The sequence below is a fragment of the Ochotona curzoniae genome, unplaced genomic scaffold (assembly GCF_017591425.1).
Source record: "Ochotona curzoniae isolate NIBS_2020 unplaced genomic scaffold, NIBS_Ocur_1.0 contig_1014, whole genome shotgun sequence".
Classification (NCBI taxonomy): Eukaryota; Metazoa; Chordata; class Mammalia; order Lagomorpha; family Ochotonidae; genus Ochotona; species Ochotona curzoniae.
This window is the reverse complement of record NW_024464920.1, coordinates 37,055,586-37,072,485: the sequence shown is the minus strand read 5'-3', so window position 1 is coordinate 37,072,485 and position 16,900 is coordinate 37,055,586. Positions and strand designations below refer to the sequence as shown.

The window sequence follows — 16,900 nt, the reverse complement described above, 5'->3', positions numbered from 1 at the left end:
GACTCCTTGCAGATCCTAACTTTAGACTCCAAAGTTTTATCCACAGTCCCAGATGGAGACTGAAAACTTTGTTTTTCCCATTGTTAATAAGAAGCTTCAGTTGCAGAACCAAAACAAAAGCATTTCTCTCATGAGACATGATTACACAATATTTTCATTTTTTATTTTATAAAACATGCGGTTTAAGACAGAATATTAAAAAAATAACACACACTTGAGACAGGAAGTAGATGGAAGACAGATGCTTGCCTGCTGTTGGCAGGAATGAGGCCAGCAGCTGACCTTGGTCTGGGATAAGAAATCCCTTTTGGCAATGGTATTGGCAACTCTTGTTTTCTTGGTTCACACAGGTTCAACATGCTGGTCTGTCCGAGGCATCCCTCGGGCGGTTGAAGACTTGAGCTCAGTCGGCAGCTGCTATTATATCCCCTTGTCCCTGTCTGGTACCTCAGTCCCTAGCCAGCTAGGAGCTGACAACTCAGTACCCGGTGTATCAAGACTCGGTATCTGCCCACTGTTTCAGAAAGGGTAAAGCAGGAACCCGATTCCTAGAACCCCTGCAATGCTTCTGCTGCATTCCGGCTCTGTGAATGAATAGCACCATCTGCGGACCCTGAGCAGATCCGGTTCTGGAAGCGGACAGGGTAGAACCAGCCCTGGAGGCCATCTCCCAGTTCTGGAGCCAGAGGAAGCTGACAGGAGAGGGCAGGTCAGAGTGCCAGCACGGAGGAGAAGACAGCTGCTGCATCTGCCAGAGACAAAACCAAGGGCAGGACTGTTCAGTCAGGGGACACACACCTGGACACTCCCGTGGAGGAAAAAACAGCAGAGAAGAGAGCGTGGCCCGTCCCCAACATTTTAGAACTAACCTGAGGAGGATAACAGGACTAACGGAGAAACTCAGCAATAATAAGTGAGTCTCATTGGCAGTTGTGCTGACCACGTTAGAGACATGAGGCGAGAGGTAAGGCTGGTCTTGTCTTGTTACCAGTGTTTATCATTATTACTGTGGTGGCTCGCCTAACCTCCCTCCGTGCCTGCATTCAGCCCCAGCCCAGCACAGTTCCCTGGCCTGGCCTTACTCTTGGGACTCGTCTGGCCCTCGGGCTCGGGCACCTTCCAGTCCATCTTCCGGCCCTTCTCATAAAGGGCCTTGAGCACCTTGTGGAAGGACTCGGGCTCGGTGCCGTTCTTGCTCAGCTCCAGATACTTGCGGTAGAGCTGCAGGGCTGTGCGGGCATCCTCGATGCTGTCATGGGTCTCCCCTTGAATCTTCAGGTCTAGGGGTAGGCAGAGGTAGGGCAGGGTGGGACTTAGCAAAGGGAGGCAGAACATAGCACTCCCCTACCCCTCCCTCCCTCCCATCACTCAAAGACATCAAGAGATTACCCACAGAGAAAGAGTCGGACACCTTCCCTAGTACAAAGGGGACACTGATGCAAATTTAAAAATCCCACGTTGGGGCCAGTGCCACGGTATAGCGGATTATGCTGCTGCCTGCAGCGCCACTGGTGGCAGCTTGAGTCCTGGCTGCTCCACTTCAACCCAGCTCCCTGTTAACGTTTCTGGGAAAGCAGTAGACCCTGCTCCCATGTGGGAGGCGCTAAGAAGCTCCTGGTCCTGGCTTCAGCCTGGCCCAGCTCCGTCTGTTCAGGCAATCTGAGGAGTGAGCCAATGGATCAAAGACTTCTCTATTTCCCTCTCATTGTCACTCTGCCTTTCCAATAATAATAATAAAAAAACTCATCAAAAAAGTATCTAACTATTCTAAAAAAACCCAACCCCCTTTAGGTATGGACTTCTGCAGCATTATCATGCACGCACGGCCCCTGTCCTTAGCCCAGTATTGCCAGGCCCAGGAACATAGGCAGTGCAGAAGGGGCCACCACGATCTCTGCAGAGCTGATCCCTCTGTGAGGAGTACATTCTCTCTTGGATTGCAGAGATCTCTAAGTATCTACTCTAACAGTTTTCTTAAAGAAAAAATAAACAATTTCTACAACACAGTTTAAAGTCTTTTTAAATTAAGATCTTGCTTGGAAAGATCATTAGGGGCCTGGTGCAGTAGCCTAGTGGCTAAAGTCCTCGCCTTGAATGTGCCAGGATCTCATATGGGCGCCTGGGTGCCAGTTCTAATCCCGGCAGCCCCTCTTCCCATCCAGCTCCCTGCTTGTGGTTTGGGAAAGCAGTCAGGATGGCTTAAGGCTTTGTGACCCTGCACCCAGATGGGAGACTAGGAAGAGTCTCCTAGCTCCTGGCTTTGGATTAGCTCAGCTCTGGCCATGTGGCTGTTTGGGGAATCATCGCATAGAAGATCTTTCTCTCTGTCTTTCCTCCTCTCTGTATATCTGACATTGCAATAAAAGTAAAAATAAATCTTTAAAAAAAAAAAAAAAAAAGGATCAGTAGGATATCACCAATATGACCCAGCAAGAACTGTCAGTTCATTTTTCCTTCTTTTCTAACTGGGTAGAATACCCAATACAAAAATAGCCAATATTTTACAGGGTTGAATTACAAATTAAAAGATTATGAATGTATTCCTATTTTTCTATATTGAATGAACAAAGTAACATGGCCATAATGTAAATAAAAATGGTGCAACCAGTTTAAAAAAAAAAAACAGTATTCAAGATATTTATTGCATTTATTTAAAATCCCTTGGTAATTCTCACTATGAATTCAGGGACCCTGCCACTGCCCTGGGACCCTGCAGCAGTCTGAATGAGCACCAGGGCTGTCCATGAGACAGTGACTCACCCAGAAAGTACCAGGCAAGGAATCGCAGAGAAATCATTCGTTTCCGGGGCATGTGGAATAGGTACACAGTGTCCAGTACTTGGTCCTTGGGTACCTGGCAGGAACAAAACAGTGGGACACTCAAGGTCTCATTTCCCATTCACTTAAAGCTCAGTATGTTCCCTGAGGGGCCCTCCAAAAGGATTCTGAAAAGAGACCCCTGTCCGAACCATGAGGTTGATGACCCTGAAATCCTTCTGCAGTCCGTGGCCCACGAACTTGACACCAATGTCAATGAGGAATCGCAGCTTTAGGTAGGTAGACTTGAGGGTGGTGAGGTGCTTGGAGGAGATTTTGGCATCCAGGTCTCCTGGCTTGATCCCCGAGTACTGAGTCAAGTAATCCACCACCTAGGGATGGAGGACAGGACATGTCACCTAGGAGTTAAGGTGCAGTCCCCTCCCCTCACACACCCATAGGTACAGGTCTGCCTTCCTTGTACATCCCCAGGATGTTACCTGCTCCTGGGTAGAGATGTAGTCATCGATGAAGGGGATACCCTCATTTGGTCCCTGGCCCCGAACACAGGTGATCCTTGCGACAGACATGTGGCTTGGTTTAATGGTGGACTTGGTACCATCGCTGCGTAATTCTGCTTCTTCCTGCATGAAAAGGAGAGGTGATAAAGAAACCAGAGAAATGCTAACTAACAGTTCCTAGCATCCTCAGAGTTCTGTTCCAGTGTGTTAACTTTTTTGGTCTTGGTTACCTCATTGAGGGTGACAAACTCAGCATCGAGGCCCACCAGGTCTCCAACCTGGGGCATCTCATTCAGCATCAATGGGATGAAGGTCGTGTGTGTTTTCCGCTGCTTCCGGGCCAGTGAGGCTTCCGCCAGCAGGACGCTGGCCTCAATTGGGTTCTTTACTGTGAGGGAGAATGGACAGGACAGAGGGCTGGACCATGGAAGGGACCAGGGCAGAGAAGGCCTAGGTGGCTGACTCTGGTTCTACACTGTGATCCCTTCATAATAAACGCATGTGAATGCAAGGGTTATATCTGATGAGCAGAGTAGGGCTCATCAGAAAATTAGGAACAAACAATGACACACATTTGGTGGAGCCCTCTAGGAATGCCTGGGTCTGTTTCAGTCCCTAGTTCCGGTGTCCTGCTGGGGCTGACTCGAGAAAGGGGCACACTCCAGAAAGGGTCCCTGATCGCCTACATGGGAGTCCTGGATTGAGTTCTTGCATCAAGGGCAAATGGGGAGAGGGGCCTGTCTCTGTGTCTCTCAAACAAACTAATTTTTGAAAGAAATATGCTTAACAATTTAGACAACATACAAGAACAAGACTTGCACTTGGATTTTTGCCTATTTGAAAAATCTAGAAAAACCTGCAACAGAAATTATGATTTCAAGCTACCAAATGAGGGACTTAATAAGGAGCATATCTCCAAAAGGAGAGAATTTCACTTGGATATAAAAATGGTTAGAGTCCATATAATAACCTACATCGTTCCCATCACACTTTTCCACCTTCAGGACCTCCAGCTTCTGAACGTCAGATCTGGGGCAAGCAGTGAGGCAGCCAAATAGGATGCCTGCCTCTCGTAACAGAGTATTTGGGTTTGCTGCCTGGCTCAGGATGATGTCAGCTTTATGCTGGTGCAGTAGCCATGCAGGAAATCTGGACTGAGTTCTCTGCTCCTGGCCCTGGCCATTGTGGTCATTTGGGGGATGAATTAGCAGAAGGCAACTGTCATTCTTTGCCTCTCAAATAAATGAATAAACAACATCAAAAAATTTTTTTCATGCTTAAAATACTAAACAGAAATTTCTTTCCTATGCCCAGAAATATTAACGCTGGCTATCAATGCAAAATACTAACCCAGATCTCTTCCTAAAAAGTACAATTTAAACCGACCACTGGGTCTTGCCACTTACTGTTCAGATTGTATCTGGAGTTGAGATTTCTTTTGACGTAATAAAGGATAGCAGGTACTTTCCAATTCATGTCAAACTGAACAGCTTCATGCTGTGAAAGAGAAAAAGCACTCCTGGCTTGTGTGTTTTCCCCATCCCCTATGCCTTTTCCCCAAGCAGACAGCCCAAGACTGAGGTGCTATATTTCTAACCCTGCCAGGACTTCTTTCATTCCTGAAGACCCTACCCTATACAGTCAGCCTGGCTTTTTTCTTTTTCCTTTTTTTTAAATAAGATTCATTTATTTTAATTCGAAAGGCAGATTTACAGAAAGGAGACACAGAGAGAAAGATCTTCTATCTGCTGATTCACTCTCCAGATGGCTACAACAGCTAGAGCTAAGCTGATCTGAAGCCAACAGCCAGAGCTTCTTCCAGGCTCTCACATGAGTACAGGGTCTCAAGGCTTTGGTTCATCCTCTACTGCTTTCCCAGGCCATAAGCAGGGAGCTGGACTGGAGGTGGAGCAGCAGGGAGATGAGCCAGTGCTCATATGGGATCCTGGTACTTGCAAGTGGAAGATTAGCCAGTTGAGCCATCATGGCAGCCACAATCGACCTGGCTTTTTTTAAGAGTCCTAAGGATGAGGATGCTGGGGAAGGGGGGGAGAAAAGGTGGAAAAAAGGTGCTGTAACTAACCTTATCAATTGGTTCAATAAGAAAGTCATTGAAGAGATACCACTGCTGGTGAGTAACTCCCTGTGGAGATCCAGAGAAAGACAGACGTCAGGACCATCATGTCAGACCTAGCCAGAGACCTGGGTGGGGCTCCACTGTGGCCATCCCCAGGGATGTCCCTACCCTGGTCCCCCTCACTCACCTCCTTGCGCTGGTGGTAGGTCTCTCCCACTTTGATATGAGCCACCAAACTGCCCCCTGGGCGCGAGTCCAGGATGTGGACCACAGTAGCCATCAGGTCATAGACACAGACACCGTGTTCCTCCTCTGCTCTGGCTGGGCCCCACTGTGAGGGGGGCACCCGGGCTGCTAAGCTAGGTTTAAGGATGGTGAAGGAAGGGGAATGGGGACGGAGGCTGGAGGGTAGGGGGCTAGGGGATAGGGAGCCAGGACGGGTTATCTCCTTTCTATCTGACTCCCATTGCTGAAGGAGCTGCTCTGGAAAAGCTCACAGATGTAATTACGAGCCTTCTTCCCCTCTTCTTCCCTTACTGAATGCCACCGTTTCCCATTCTGCTTCACTTTCTGTCCCACCTCCGAACCCTCATTTCTGTCCCTTACCCTCCTTACCCCCAGTTTTTCAACAACCTGCATGTCATCCCCATCAGTCCAATTGCAAACATCCAGCCCTTTGTTCTTGGTCATCTTCATGCGAATGGAGAAAGGCAGCCAGACATTCTTGAGCTCCTCGATGGAGGGACACAGCAGCACCCCTTCAGGACTCCCTACCTCCCTCCTGTGGGGACAAAGGTACTGTAGACGTGTCCTGAAGAGACCCAGTGGGTGACAAGGGCAGTCACTGGCATAGCCCATCTTCTGAACCACAAGACAGTACCTACCGGTCAGCTAGGGCGAACTCCTTGCTCTTGGAGAGTTCGCCACCGTGCTTCTTGATGGCCATCTTGAAGGCAACCTGAACCCAAAGGAAAACACATCTGACTGTTGGGGGAACATAGATGAGGAGGGAGAAAGCAGAAAGGACTCTCTAAGAAAGTCCCATTCCCAGCACTGGTCCTCACCTCAGCCTGCACTCTCCAGAAATCTGCTTCTTTGGAGCTGTTGACCTCACAGTTGATGACAAGAATATCTGGCAGGTGGCGGATGTTGCGGGTCTGAATCTGAGAGGACAAAACAAACAAGGAATCCTACAGGGAAAAGAACCCTGCACGGGACCGGCAAACCTGGGCATGCTGCCCTAGACGTGGGAACCCCCTCTGCCTCCCAGGTCCCAAGAGATGCCCTGGGTGGCAGTGCTGACGCAGCCAGCCCTGGATGAGCATGTAGCTAGGTCTCTTGTGTGGTGGGGCAAGTCTGGTGCCAGAGTCTGCTCACCGTGGGCTGGTACTTCTCACAGTTGTCACACCAGGCCTGCGTGTTCTGCTCCAGGCAGATGCTGCGCTTCAGCACCTGTGCAAAGTCGTAGTTCTTCCCACTTTTATCTGAGGAGAGACGGGTGCTTCATTCCAGGCTCTCTTCGCTACCCCAATTAACCACCTACCCCACCAGGCATTGCTCCCTCCCAGGAGGTTCCCGGCTGCAGGGGAGACCCCCGTGGTGGTTACCCTCGGGGTAGGAGAGTGTGAAGAGCAGTGTGGATGAGGAGCGCACGGTCTCACTGCCACAGCGGCACAGACTGCAGTTCTCCATCTCGCAGCTGAACAACTGCCCAATGACAGAGTCCCCCGATGAGCAAAAGCTGCTAAGAGTGGGGAGGGTGAAAGAGGCACACGGAGGGTGCTGGAGACCCACACTGAGGTGCAAGGGGGCTTGTCACAGTTGTCCAGACCGGGCCTGCCCTGATCCCGTACCTGCCTCCAGCACCACGGTATGCTTGGGGCACTTCCAGTTCCTGCATATCTTGATGGAGCTGGGTGAGAATGAAGCGATTCCACCTCTGGATGAGTCGGGCCAGGTTGCCCTTGCCTGAAGCCTCATCTGAGTCAGCCAGGATCAGACCGAGGGCTGAGGCCTCGGGAATGGTGCGGAATGCTCGAAGAAAATTACTGCCCTGCAAGCAGGTTGGAAGCAAAGGGGTCATTTTCTCTTTGGGGCTGGCAAGGAGCAGCGGCACTGTAGTACCCCAGCCTGCTGTCCACCTGCCCTCTTTCCTTTTAAAGTGCCCCAGGTGTTGAGGCACTCACCTGGCAAGGATCACCTCGAGAGAGGTCTAGCATATGGAAGAGGAAGCCCAGCTCACATGCCAAGCAGAACTCCTTCTGGCAAAGGTGGTTCTGGATGAGACAGCGCACAGGCTCCAGGAAATAGAGCACCTGTGTGGAGAGCAGAACTGGTGCTGCCGGAGCAGTGGAGAGATGACGGGGGTTGATGGAGAATAGAGGGGAGGAGGAGGACACACGGAAGTGACAGGGGCTAATAGAGAATACAGATGAGAGGAGAGACATGGAGGTGATGGGAGCTAATGGAGAATATGGAATGGGGGCCAGCCCCAAGCAGCAGAGCTCAGAGCAGATTTGAAGGTCATGGGGCAAGAAAGAAGGGGGAAAGGCGGCCGGGAGAAGCAGGCTGGGCTGGGAAAAGAAAAAGAAGGGCTCGGGGGGGTTGGGAGGGGAGAGGGCCAGGGAAGCAAGCAAGGGCAGTGAGTCCAGTTGACCATGACAATACCAACCCTCACCTGGATCATGCAGTTGCAGTAGGCATTGGGGATGTGAGGCTCTAACCCAGCAAACAGAGTCTTATTGTAGTGTTTGAAGTCAAAGTCTTCCAGCCCCAGCTTGGAATATTTGATGGTCACCTGAGATAGACATGGTCTGAGTAGGGACGAGGAGGTCCTAAGAGTGCCCAAGTCTCCCCAGTGGCCACAGCCTTGCCCACAATCTCCCTCCCTGACCCGGGGAGATGGATGAAGGCCTCTGAATGAGTCTTTTGGTCTTTTCACAAGGGGCTTCCCTCCCAGGGCACCTGCCATGGGGTCCCGTGGCACCTTGCGGTATTTCTTAGAGACCATGTGCAGGTGTGGCTCTTCTTCCCGGCCTATTGGTGACTCGGTGACCTGACTGAAGTTGTCAAATTCACTGTCTGACTCCTTGAGTCGATAAGGAATCTTGAGTTTGAAAAAAAAAAAAGAGAAGGGTTATTCACGTTGGAGTTTTTTTTTTTTTTTTTTTTTTTTTTATTGTTGCTTACACTGTATTATGTAGTACAGTTTTATAGGCGCTGGGGATTCCCCCCACCCCTCCCCATATCCCTCCCCCCATGGTGGATTCCTCCACCTTGCTGCTTAACCATAGTTCAAGTTCAGTTGAGATTCATTGCTTGCAAACACATGCCTAGCATAAAGTTCAGTGTCTTATTGTCCAGATAAGTTCAGTGGCCTCCTGGGGAGACCTTCTATGGTCTGAAGATAGGTCTAACAGAGTAAAGATCCGGTCAGTTAAAAGCCCCAACAAGGCCTCAGTATCAATATACAACATTATGGAATTAATTGACATAGTATTGGGTAAACAATATGTTAAAAATAATGCAAGTTCCATTCTTCGAAACATCTGGGTTGAGAGAGTTTTTGTTTTTGTTTTTTTTTTTGCCTTGTCTTGGCGCTTGAAGATAGAACAGATAGAACCGCAGATGGGAAGCAGCCGGCACTGAAGACATGACACAGAGGGGATCACGGCCCTTTTCCTCTGTCTCCATGCATAATGGGAGTGGCACTTTATGCCTGGTCCCCGCCAAGAAAAGGAGGGTCCCCAAGCCTTACCCAAAAACAAACAGCCCAAACAGAGGCAAATTTACTTCTTCACTGCCCTCCCTCATGTTGGAGTCTTAACCTCTTTGCCTTCTCCTTCACCTTTATTTCAAAACTGAAATAAGTCACTAGGTCCTAAGTTACCTCTTTTCATGGCATTCTGTCTGCTTTATTATTTATTCATTTATTTTTTTAAGATTTGAGAGCCAGAAACAGAGTTAGAGAATGCCCATCCAGATTCATCCCCCAAATGTTCATTATGACCAGTACTAGACCCCAGGGAATCAGGGCCAGGAGCCAGGAACTCAGCCCAGGTCTCTCATATGCATGGCAAAAACCCAGTTACTTGCACAATCCCAGTGCCTCCTGGGGCTGTGTTATCAGGAGGCCAGAGTTGGACACCAGAGCCTCAGCTTCTAGGATAAGCATCTACTCCAGAGCTGGGAACTGAACTCAAGCCCCCCGAGGTGAGACGCAAGCACCTCAGCTGCTATGCTAAGTGTCTACTCCATAGCCTCCTTTTTCTCCCCAGTGCCACTTCTGTTTCATCACAGCTGGCCAAGTGTAACAGCTTCTGTGCTGTGTTCACTCCATCTAGCTCACCACTACCATTGCTTGTTGAGCTGCCCACTAGATGCCAATCATTGTTGTAAGGCATAAGCTTGCAATGAGCAGCAAACATACAAAAAGACACATGTAGCATCAGCAGAAGTAGATCTGTGCTCAAGACAAATACTGTGCAGTTAGGGAGTTGAGATAGGAGGGGTGGGAAATGATACTCTTTCACATCAGGAAACGCCTCCCACAATGCTGCTCCCCTAGCATCACATCTACCACACGTGGTGTTCCCAGCTTCCCAGCAGGCTCTCTCTAACCGTCAATCTCTTGGTGTCTCAATGTCAAGTTTGCTGCAGCCAGGCTGGTGTCCTCAGCCATGCCTTCTGCATTTATGCCTCTTACAACTTGACTGACCATGGCTGTCTTGTGCCTGTTCCAGCTCGGTATCCACCTTCTCCAAGGTGCCTTCTCGCGATCTTCCCAGGCCTGAGTAACAATTTCCCTCCAGGCATCTCTGGCACTGAATGTTTGCTTAGAACATTCTTTTAGCATTCAACAGTAGCATGGAAATCACTGCTGCTCTAGTTCTGCTTCACCAACCAAGCACTAAGCTTTCTAAGAGCTGGAACTGCATTTTCTAAGCCTCTGCTTCCTCCCTAACACCCACTGCTGCTGCTTTAGTTCTGTATAGGCCCCCAAAGGCCTTTACCCATTATCTAAAAGCAGGAGACTAGCAAAGGACAAGGAAGACATGCCAGCAGGCTGCGGTGGGGCCGATACTGTCCCCTCTGCACACACCTGATTGCGCAGCCTGGTACGGGGGTTGGGGGCGTAGCCAATAAAACCCACTTTCTTCATGGTGCGCAGGATTTCTGCATCCACGGGGGGAGCTCGCCTGTAATCACAATCCAGTATACTTCTGGGGGTTTAAAGAATCACACTGTCCACCCATTCACTCCCAACCCCAAGGCTCTAGAAAAAACAGAAAACCCTGAAGGGAAACACTAAGCAGGGAGGGAGGGAGGAGGGTAATATCAGGACTGGTGGAAAATCTGGGCAGCTCAGTCCCATCCCTCCTCCCGCCCCTGCCCTCTAGGCCTTCATGGGAGGTGCAACCTGGGGGCTGGTGCGGAGTTGGCAGCAGGCCAGTCGGAAAGGAGTGTGTCCGTGGTGAGGGGCACCGGGATGAGGGAGAGGGGCAGCAGGTCCTGGCTCCAGTCCAGGGGAGGCAGCGAGGAGTCTACGAGGCAGGGCAGGGCGAACTCCGTCTCCCGAGAATAGGGGTTGAAGGAGGGCTCGGGGGAGTCGGTCCAGAGATGCACACAGCCCTCAGAGTCCCCAAAGGCCAGGGCCTGCTTGCTGGCTGACACGTCAACTGTCATGAGCAGAGGGCCCACAGGATTCACGTGAAAGATATCTGCGGGGTTGGCCAGGCCGGTAGGCTCACAAAACTGGCACTGCCCTAAGAGGGAAGAAAGAGCTCAGTAAGTGCTGGGGCATGAAAGGAGCCCTCCTTTTACGCCCTCCCTACCCAGGTGCCCTGACACCAAGGCTAGAGGCATCCCAAGCCCCATCTAGAGACACAGAGTCTAGAGACTCCTTTGCATAGACCAGCGGGTGGCTTCCTAACCAGCAGAGTGCCATTCTGAGAGGAAATCTGTCTGTCCCTATCTCTCCTGTGTTCTTCACCCCCATGGAAAAAATAAAAGCTCTAATCTTTGTCCAAACCACAGTGAGACCATGGGACCCAATGGAAGGTTACTTCTTCCCCACACAGAGAGGTTTCTGGGAAACTGCTTGTCCTGGTAACAACCACTCCCTGGCTTGCAGACCTCTCCCACCAAGGCTGACAGCCCCTGCATACCTGACTGCGAGATGATGGCGAGACGGGAAGTATACGTGGGGATGAAGCGTAAGAAGGCAGGATCCACGTGCACCTGGAGCGGTGTAATGGCACGCATCATGCGCAAGTCGTACACCTTGAGGAAACGGTCGCAGGCCAGGCCAGTGAGGCGGCTGGAGAAGCCACAGGCGGCCAGCAGATTGCCATGCACATCAAAATCTGACAGACTCCCTGAGAAGGCATCGAACTCGTGTTCCACCTTAAATGTGCGCAGGTCCCGCAGGGAAATCTAAAGAAGAGACAGCAGGTCTGTTACCTGCAACCTGCTTAAGCCTGGGAGGCCCTGGCCAGTGGGACCAATGGTACTAGGACATGGCCAGGGAGAACACAGAAGCAGCAGATGAAGAAGCCAGAGAGAGATGTCCATGAGCAATCATGGTCATCCTCCGGCCCCACGGGACACTGAGTCATGGCAGAAAATACAAGGCAGTGCAACGACCATACACTCTCACATCACTGAGCAGGAAGTGACCTCACTCTCCTTGCCACTCTCCTCCCCCTCCCCCGCAAGGCTCTCTCCCCACAGCTGGGATGGCAGGAGAGCAGAAGCCTATGGAACACCTGGGGAAACAGGGCACTGTGGGGAGAAGACCTTGCCCGATGTGTGGCCACAGAAGAAGAAGCGATTCGTCTGTCTCATGACTGTGACTCCAGGTGTCTCAACGGCGTACTGGAGGGGGAAGCAGGACAGACCAATGGGATGGAGGGACTTGCCTACAGACCCAGGGAACTGAAAGTTCACGGCCCCCACCCTTGCTGGCCTCCCTACGTGGGCTGCGCCTGCCCCAGGCCTCTACCTTCTGAGTTTCCTGTACGGTGTTGAGATCCATCTCCAGAATGTGGCTCTGCAGCCCACCGATGAGGAGCGTGCTGCTGTCGGTCAGCAGCAGACTGTGCATGTCCTCGCTCTCATCCAGCCTGGGTAGGGGTAAGGAGGACGGCAGGGGCAGCTAAGGGACCAAAGCCTCCCACGGGGCTGCCGGGCCCAAGCCTTCCCATCCCGTGAAGGAAGTTTTCCTCTTTTCCAGTCCAGAACGAAAAGAGACACTCACAGATAATCAAATATGATGAGCCCCCCACGGGCCATGTACTTGAGGTTGTTCTTGGTGAGAAAAAGGATACCATTCTCCAGACTCTGAATCTGCCGGATGTCATCGCTGCCATTGACCTGAAAGGATGAGTAGCGCTCCAAGGCTGGGCCAAAGAATGAGGTGGCGTGACCCTGGAAGGAGAAAGAGACGACAGGTGCACAATAGCACGGGTGCAGGGAAATCCCAATGCAGGCCAGGAACTGGGTATCACTCAACTTTCCTCCTCTCTGGCCTGGCCTTTCTGGCAAGGGGCAACTCCCACATAAAGCACAGGACCAGTCATCTGTGCAATCAAGAAACTGCTAATACTGTTGCATATTTAACATATTACAAAATACACTTGGAAATTCTCTAATTAATCCTGCAGTGAACCTGCAAATGGATAATGGCTTAGTTGGTTAGGAGAGTGTCCAGAAAGTCAGGAACGTGATTCCCAATCGCCCAACATCCAGTTGGCTTCCTGATGTGCCACGTTTACTCACTACTAGTCAGGCAAGGGGTGCTTGAGGCACAGGCTGGAAAACACCAAGGTGAAAGTCATTCTCCCTCTCATGTCTACGAGGTCACTCACTCCTGGTTTCTCCCGCAACTCTGAGTTCCTATCTTGTCCTCCAGTGCTCTCTTCCCTTCTGACTATTCTCGAAAAACACAGCAGTTCCCTCAGCCTGCTGTCTTTTCATTCTACTTGGGTTCCTGGCAATCTCCACACCCAAGGTTTAAGGCCCACATCTTGAAGGTCACAGATCCTTACTTCGTTCTCTAACTCAGTTTCAGACTTCCACGTCCAAATGCCCACTGAACATCTCTCTTTGGACAGCCCGTGAGAACCTCAACTTCATTACATTCTAAATGAAACCCGCTACTCTGACCCCATTTCTCTAGTGTATTCTCTAGATTGCCTACTCCACTCAGTTGACTAAACTATATACTTGTAGTCAAGTCCAGTTTATCTCATGCCCTGAATAATTCTCAAATGTTTACAATGCTTTCTTCCGGCCTTTGTCTTATTTTTTTGGAGGGGGGAGCAGGTGCAACGGAGAGGTCTCCCATCTGCTTGTTCACTCTGAGAATACCTGTAACAGTCAGTGCTGGGTTGGGCTGGGCTAAGGCCAGGAGCTAGGAGTTTCAAGTCTCCCAAGTGGGTGGCAGGGAATCAATATTTCAGCGATCATTTGCTGCTCCCCCTGGGGTACGCATTAGCAGGAAGTTGGATTTGAAGTAAAAGCAGGACTGGACCCCAGGCACTTCAATACAGGATGTGGGAGTCCCAAGCGACACCTTAACCTGCCGGGACACAATACCCACCTCACCCCCTTCATCGCATTATAGGTGAGCTGCCTGAACTGCTGCAAAAGCCTGTGAACTCACCGTCCTGCTCCCTCCTCTTTAGCCTCTCCAGCTACTGCAGCATTCCACCCAGAGGCAAGCCATGCCTTGTCCTTCCAGATAAAAATCTGAGATGACCAAGTCTAAGCTCTGTACAGAGCACACAGATCCCTAGAAGGTTCTCCCCTCTAGGGATCTACAAGCTTTTCCCTTGAGAGCCTGGAATGGTCATTTGGTCTGGATCCAGTTTTCTATTTAAAGTGATTCTATTGAGAGGCATTTCCTGATGTGAAAGAGTATCATCTCCCACCCCTCCTATCTCAACTCCCTAACTGCACAGTATTTGTCTTGAGCACAGATCAACTTCTGCTGATACTATATGTGTCTTTTTGTATGTTTGCTGCTCATTGCAAGCTTATGCCTTACAGCAATGATTGGCATCCAGTGGGCAGCTCAACAAGCAATGGTTGAGCTTTTAGCTCTTTAGCTTCAAGTCTAGTAAATTCTACTTGCCTATACCTCCTGCGCTTGGTACTCATCACATTGTCATATCTTGGGAGTCTATTCATCCTTTTCCTGCCTCCTTCCCTTAATTCCTATTCTTTCAAAACTCAGCTCAGGCACCACTTTGGGAAGTGAAGTCAGGCCACTCTCTGACCCAGCATCTGGTGATGTGGGTCTATCTGCTTGGGTGTTTTTCCCCCTGCCTGTCTTGTAAACACCTCAAGGGAAAGGATTTTGTTTTATTCAGCTTTATTCTTTGTACCTAGATGTTGTCTACTGAACTTTTCTGTATGTCACATAGAAAAAAATCCCTTTTTTTCTTTAAAAGATTTACTTTAAAAAAAAAATCTACTTATTTTTATTGAAAAGTCAGATTTGGGACTGGCATGGTAGCCTAGCGGCTAAAATATTTGCCTTGGAAGTGCCAGGATCCCATATGGGCGACAGCTGTAATCTCAGCAGCCCTGCTTCCCATCCAGCTCCCTGCTTGTGGCCTGGGAAAGCAATTAAAGACGGCCAAAAGCCTTGGTACCTGCACCCGCGTGGGAGACCCAGAGGAGCTCCTGGCTCCTGGCTTCGGATTGTCTCAATTCCGGCCATTGTGGCCACTTGGGAAGTAAATCATTGGATGGAATATCTTCCTCTCTGTCTCTCCTCCTCTCTGTATATCTGACTTTCCAATAAAAATAAATAAATCGTAAAAAAAAAAAAAGGTCAGATTTAGAGATTAGACAATGTAGGACACCTTCTGAGAGAGAGCACCTGTGTAACGCCTTGCTGGGCCCTCTGTGGGGTGCAAGTAGCAACCCAGCCACAGAATGCTCATCCCTCTGCTCACTCCCAGCTCTTGGCCCAGCAGCTACCCTGGGTCTACGACCAGAGACTTCCGACCACACCGGTGTCCTTACCCCATGGCTCCCCACCCACAGCATCTCCTCGTGCAAGTCAAAGTGGGAGACGGAGACAGGCACGCCCACTTCAGCCACCACGCTGTGCAGTTCCGAGTAGACACCTTCCATGATGTGCATGGACTCCTGCACAGGGAGCGTCTCCAGGGCCACTCCCTCGGCGTCCAGCTCCACATTCTGCAGCAGACTTGGGTTCAGGTGGGCATCCAGGACAGGATCCAGGGTGGAATGCATGGCCGGGGCATACTCTGCCAACCCAGGGTCCAGACCCTCAAAGTTCATGATGCAGGCGGCCCACAAGCCCCGGCTCACACCCTTCCCTGGCCACTAGATTAGATGCAATCTTCAGCAGCCCAGCGTCAGTGGGCCTCGAGTGGACATTCTGGCCTGTGAAGGGAAGAGAGGGAGCCAACTCAGGGGCAGACCTGGGTCCTAGGTAGGCAGAAGGAATGAGATTCCCAAGCAAAACGGGGTGGGAGGGCAAGAACACTTATCCCTTCCTCTCCTCCCACTGGCCCTCTTACTTCTCACCGTCCCACTAACCAACCCGAGTCCTCATTTCCTTGGCTCCTTTTTCCTTCTCCCTTCAGACCTGCCCTGGTGGTCTAGTTCAACCCTGGGACATCAGGTGACTGATGGGGGCTTTAAAGGAGCTGGGGCTGGGTGGTATGAGGTACAGGTGAAGTCAGTTTCCCAGAATCCAAGGCAAGAGTTACCCAGGATTCTCTGGGGAAAACCAGAATGGTCTATGTCCCACGATCGGGGTGGGGGCAGGGGGAGGAGAAAGCCACGGGGAGCTACCCAGAATTCTCCGGGGAACCTGGGAAATCGGTTACCCACAATTCTCCCCCGGCGGCGGGGAGAGGAGATGAGATGCAAGGGTCAGGCGTGTTCCCGGGATGCTTGCGGGGGATGGGTCATTACCAAGATTTCTCCACGGCCGATATTTTTGGAGAGCGTGGAATTAACAACAAGCAGTGGGAGTGCGAGCGCCGTCAGCTCTGTGGGAAATTCCAGTTTCCCCCGCCAGTTCTTCCCCGCGCGCCTCCGGCTCAACCTACCTTGGTGGAGAGCGGGCTCAACAGTATCCTCCTCCAATCAGGAAGAACGGAGAGCGCATCTAAGCCAATCAGAAGAAGCTAGATACTGTGGGCTGCGCCAGAAGGCGTGTGACGCAAAAGCGGGGCAAAACCAAGTTACGGTGGGCCGCTGGGGACAAACGGAGGCGGGCGCTGAGTTGGCTTGATGTCAGTGAAAGCCACTCTTATCGTTGAGTCTGATTTGACAATAAATTGCTCTAGACTTTGAAGCTGAGCTTAGTTAGGTTTTCTCTGACTTCAGAAAATCAGTCTACTAAGGGGCATCTGCGGCCCAGTGCTGGCAGGTGACTCCTGGGCATTCCCGGCTTAGCCTCCTCAGCGGGGATACTGAGAGGCGTTTCACTCCCTCTGACCCTGTCGCCCCGAAACTCGCTGGTATTTCCTCTCGTATGTGGATTTAGAGGAGAAAA

The 16,900-nt window shown here is 50.8% G+C and overlaps 1 protein-coding gene and 1 non-coding gene across 6 annotated transcripts; both read right to left on the bottom strand.

Moving 5' to 3' along the window:
* Positions 1-149: 149 nt before the first annotated feature.
* Positions 150-16,467, bottom strand: PAN2 (poly(A) specific ribonuclease subunit PAN2). 5 transcript variants are annotated; one of them, XM_040983642.1, is made up of 26 exons: positions 16,315-16,464; positions 15,391-15,777; positions 12,614-12,783; positions 12,359-12,479; positions 12,154-12,231; positions 11,523-11,790; positions 10,775-11,120; positions 10,457-10,553; positions 8,342-8,461; positions 8,033-8,152; positions 7,542-7,670; positions 7,209-7,408; positions 6,963-7,099; positions 6,733-6,839; positions 6,420-6,518; positions 6,240-6,313; positions 5,971-6,136; positions 5,543-5,686; positions 5,362-5,421; positions 4,685-4,775; positions 3,509-3,666; positions 3,258-3,401; positions 2,970-3,149; positions 2,761-2,854; positions 1,083-1,280; positions 150-748 (listed from the first exon to the last, which is right to left on the bottom strand). In XM_040983642.1, the coding sequence occupies exons 2-26, from the start codon at positions 15,670-15,672 to the stop codon at positions 711-713; spliced, it is 3,621 nt and encodes a 1,206-aa protein (XP_040839576.1). In that variant the 5' UTR covers positions 15,673-15,777; positions 16,315-16,464; the 3' UTR covers positions 150-710. The 5 variants fall into 5 exon arrangements, with proteins under 5 accessions (XP_040839576.1, XP_040839595.1, XP_040839585.1 ...); XM_040983661.1 differs by having other exon boundaries at positions 5,989-6,136; XM_040983651.1 differs by having other exon boundaries at positions 6,963-7,096.
* On the bottom strand, positions 8,942-9,097 carry LOC121164088. The gene has a single exon (XR_005885010.1). It is a non-coding gene; the product is annotated as a small nucleolar RNA SNORA57 (small nucleolar RNA).
* Positions 16,468-16,900: the final 433 nt, after the last annotated feature.

Coding starts and splice junctions, on each gene's coding strand:
- PAN2 (XM_040983642.1), bottom strand. CDS start 15,672: ATGAACTTTGAGGGTCTGGACCCTGGGTTGGCAGAGTATGCCCCGGCC. Junction 7,409..7,541: donor CTCGAGGTGATCCTTGCCAG/GTGAGTGCCTCA, acceptor ACCTGCTTGCAG/GGCAGTAATTTTCTTCGAGC. Junction 1,281..2,760: donor CCTTGCCTGGTACTTTCTGG/GTGAGTCACTGT, acceptor GCCTACCCCTAG/ACCTGAAGATTCAAGGGGAG.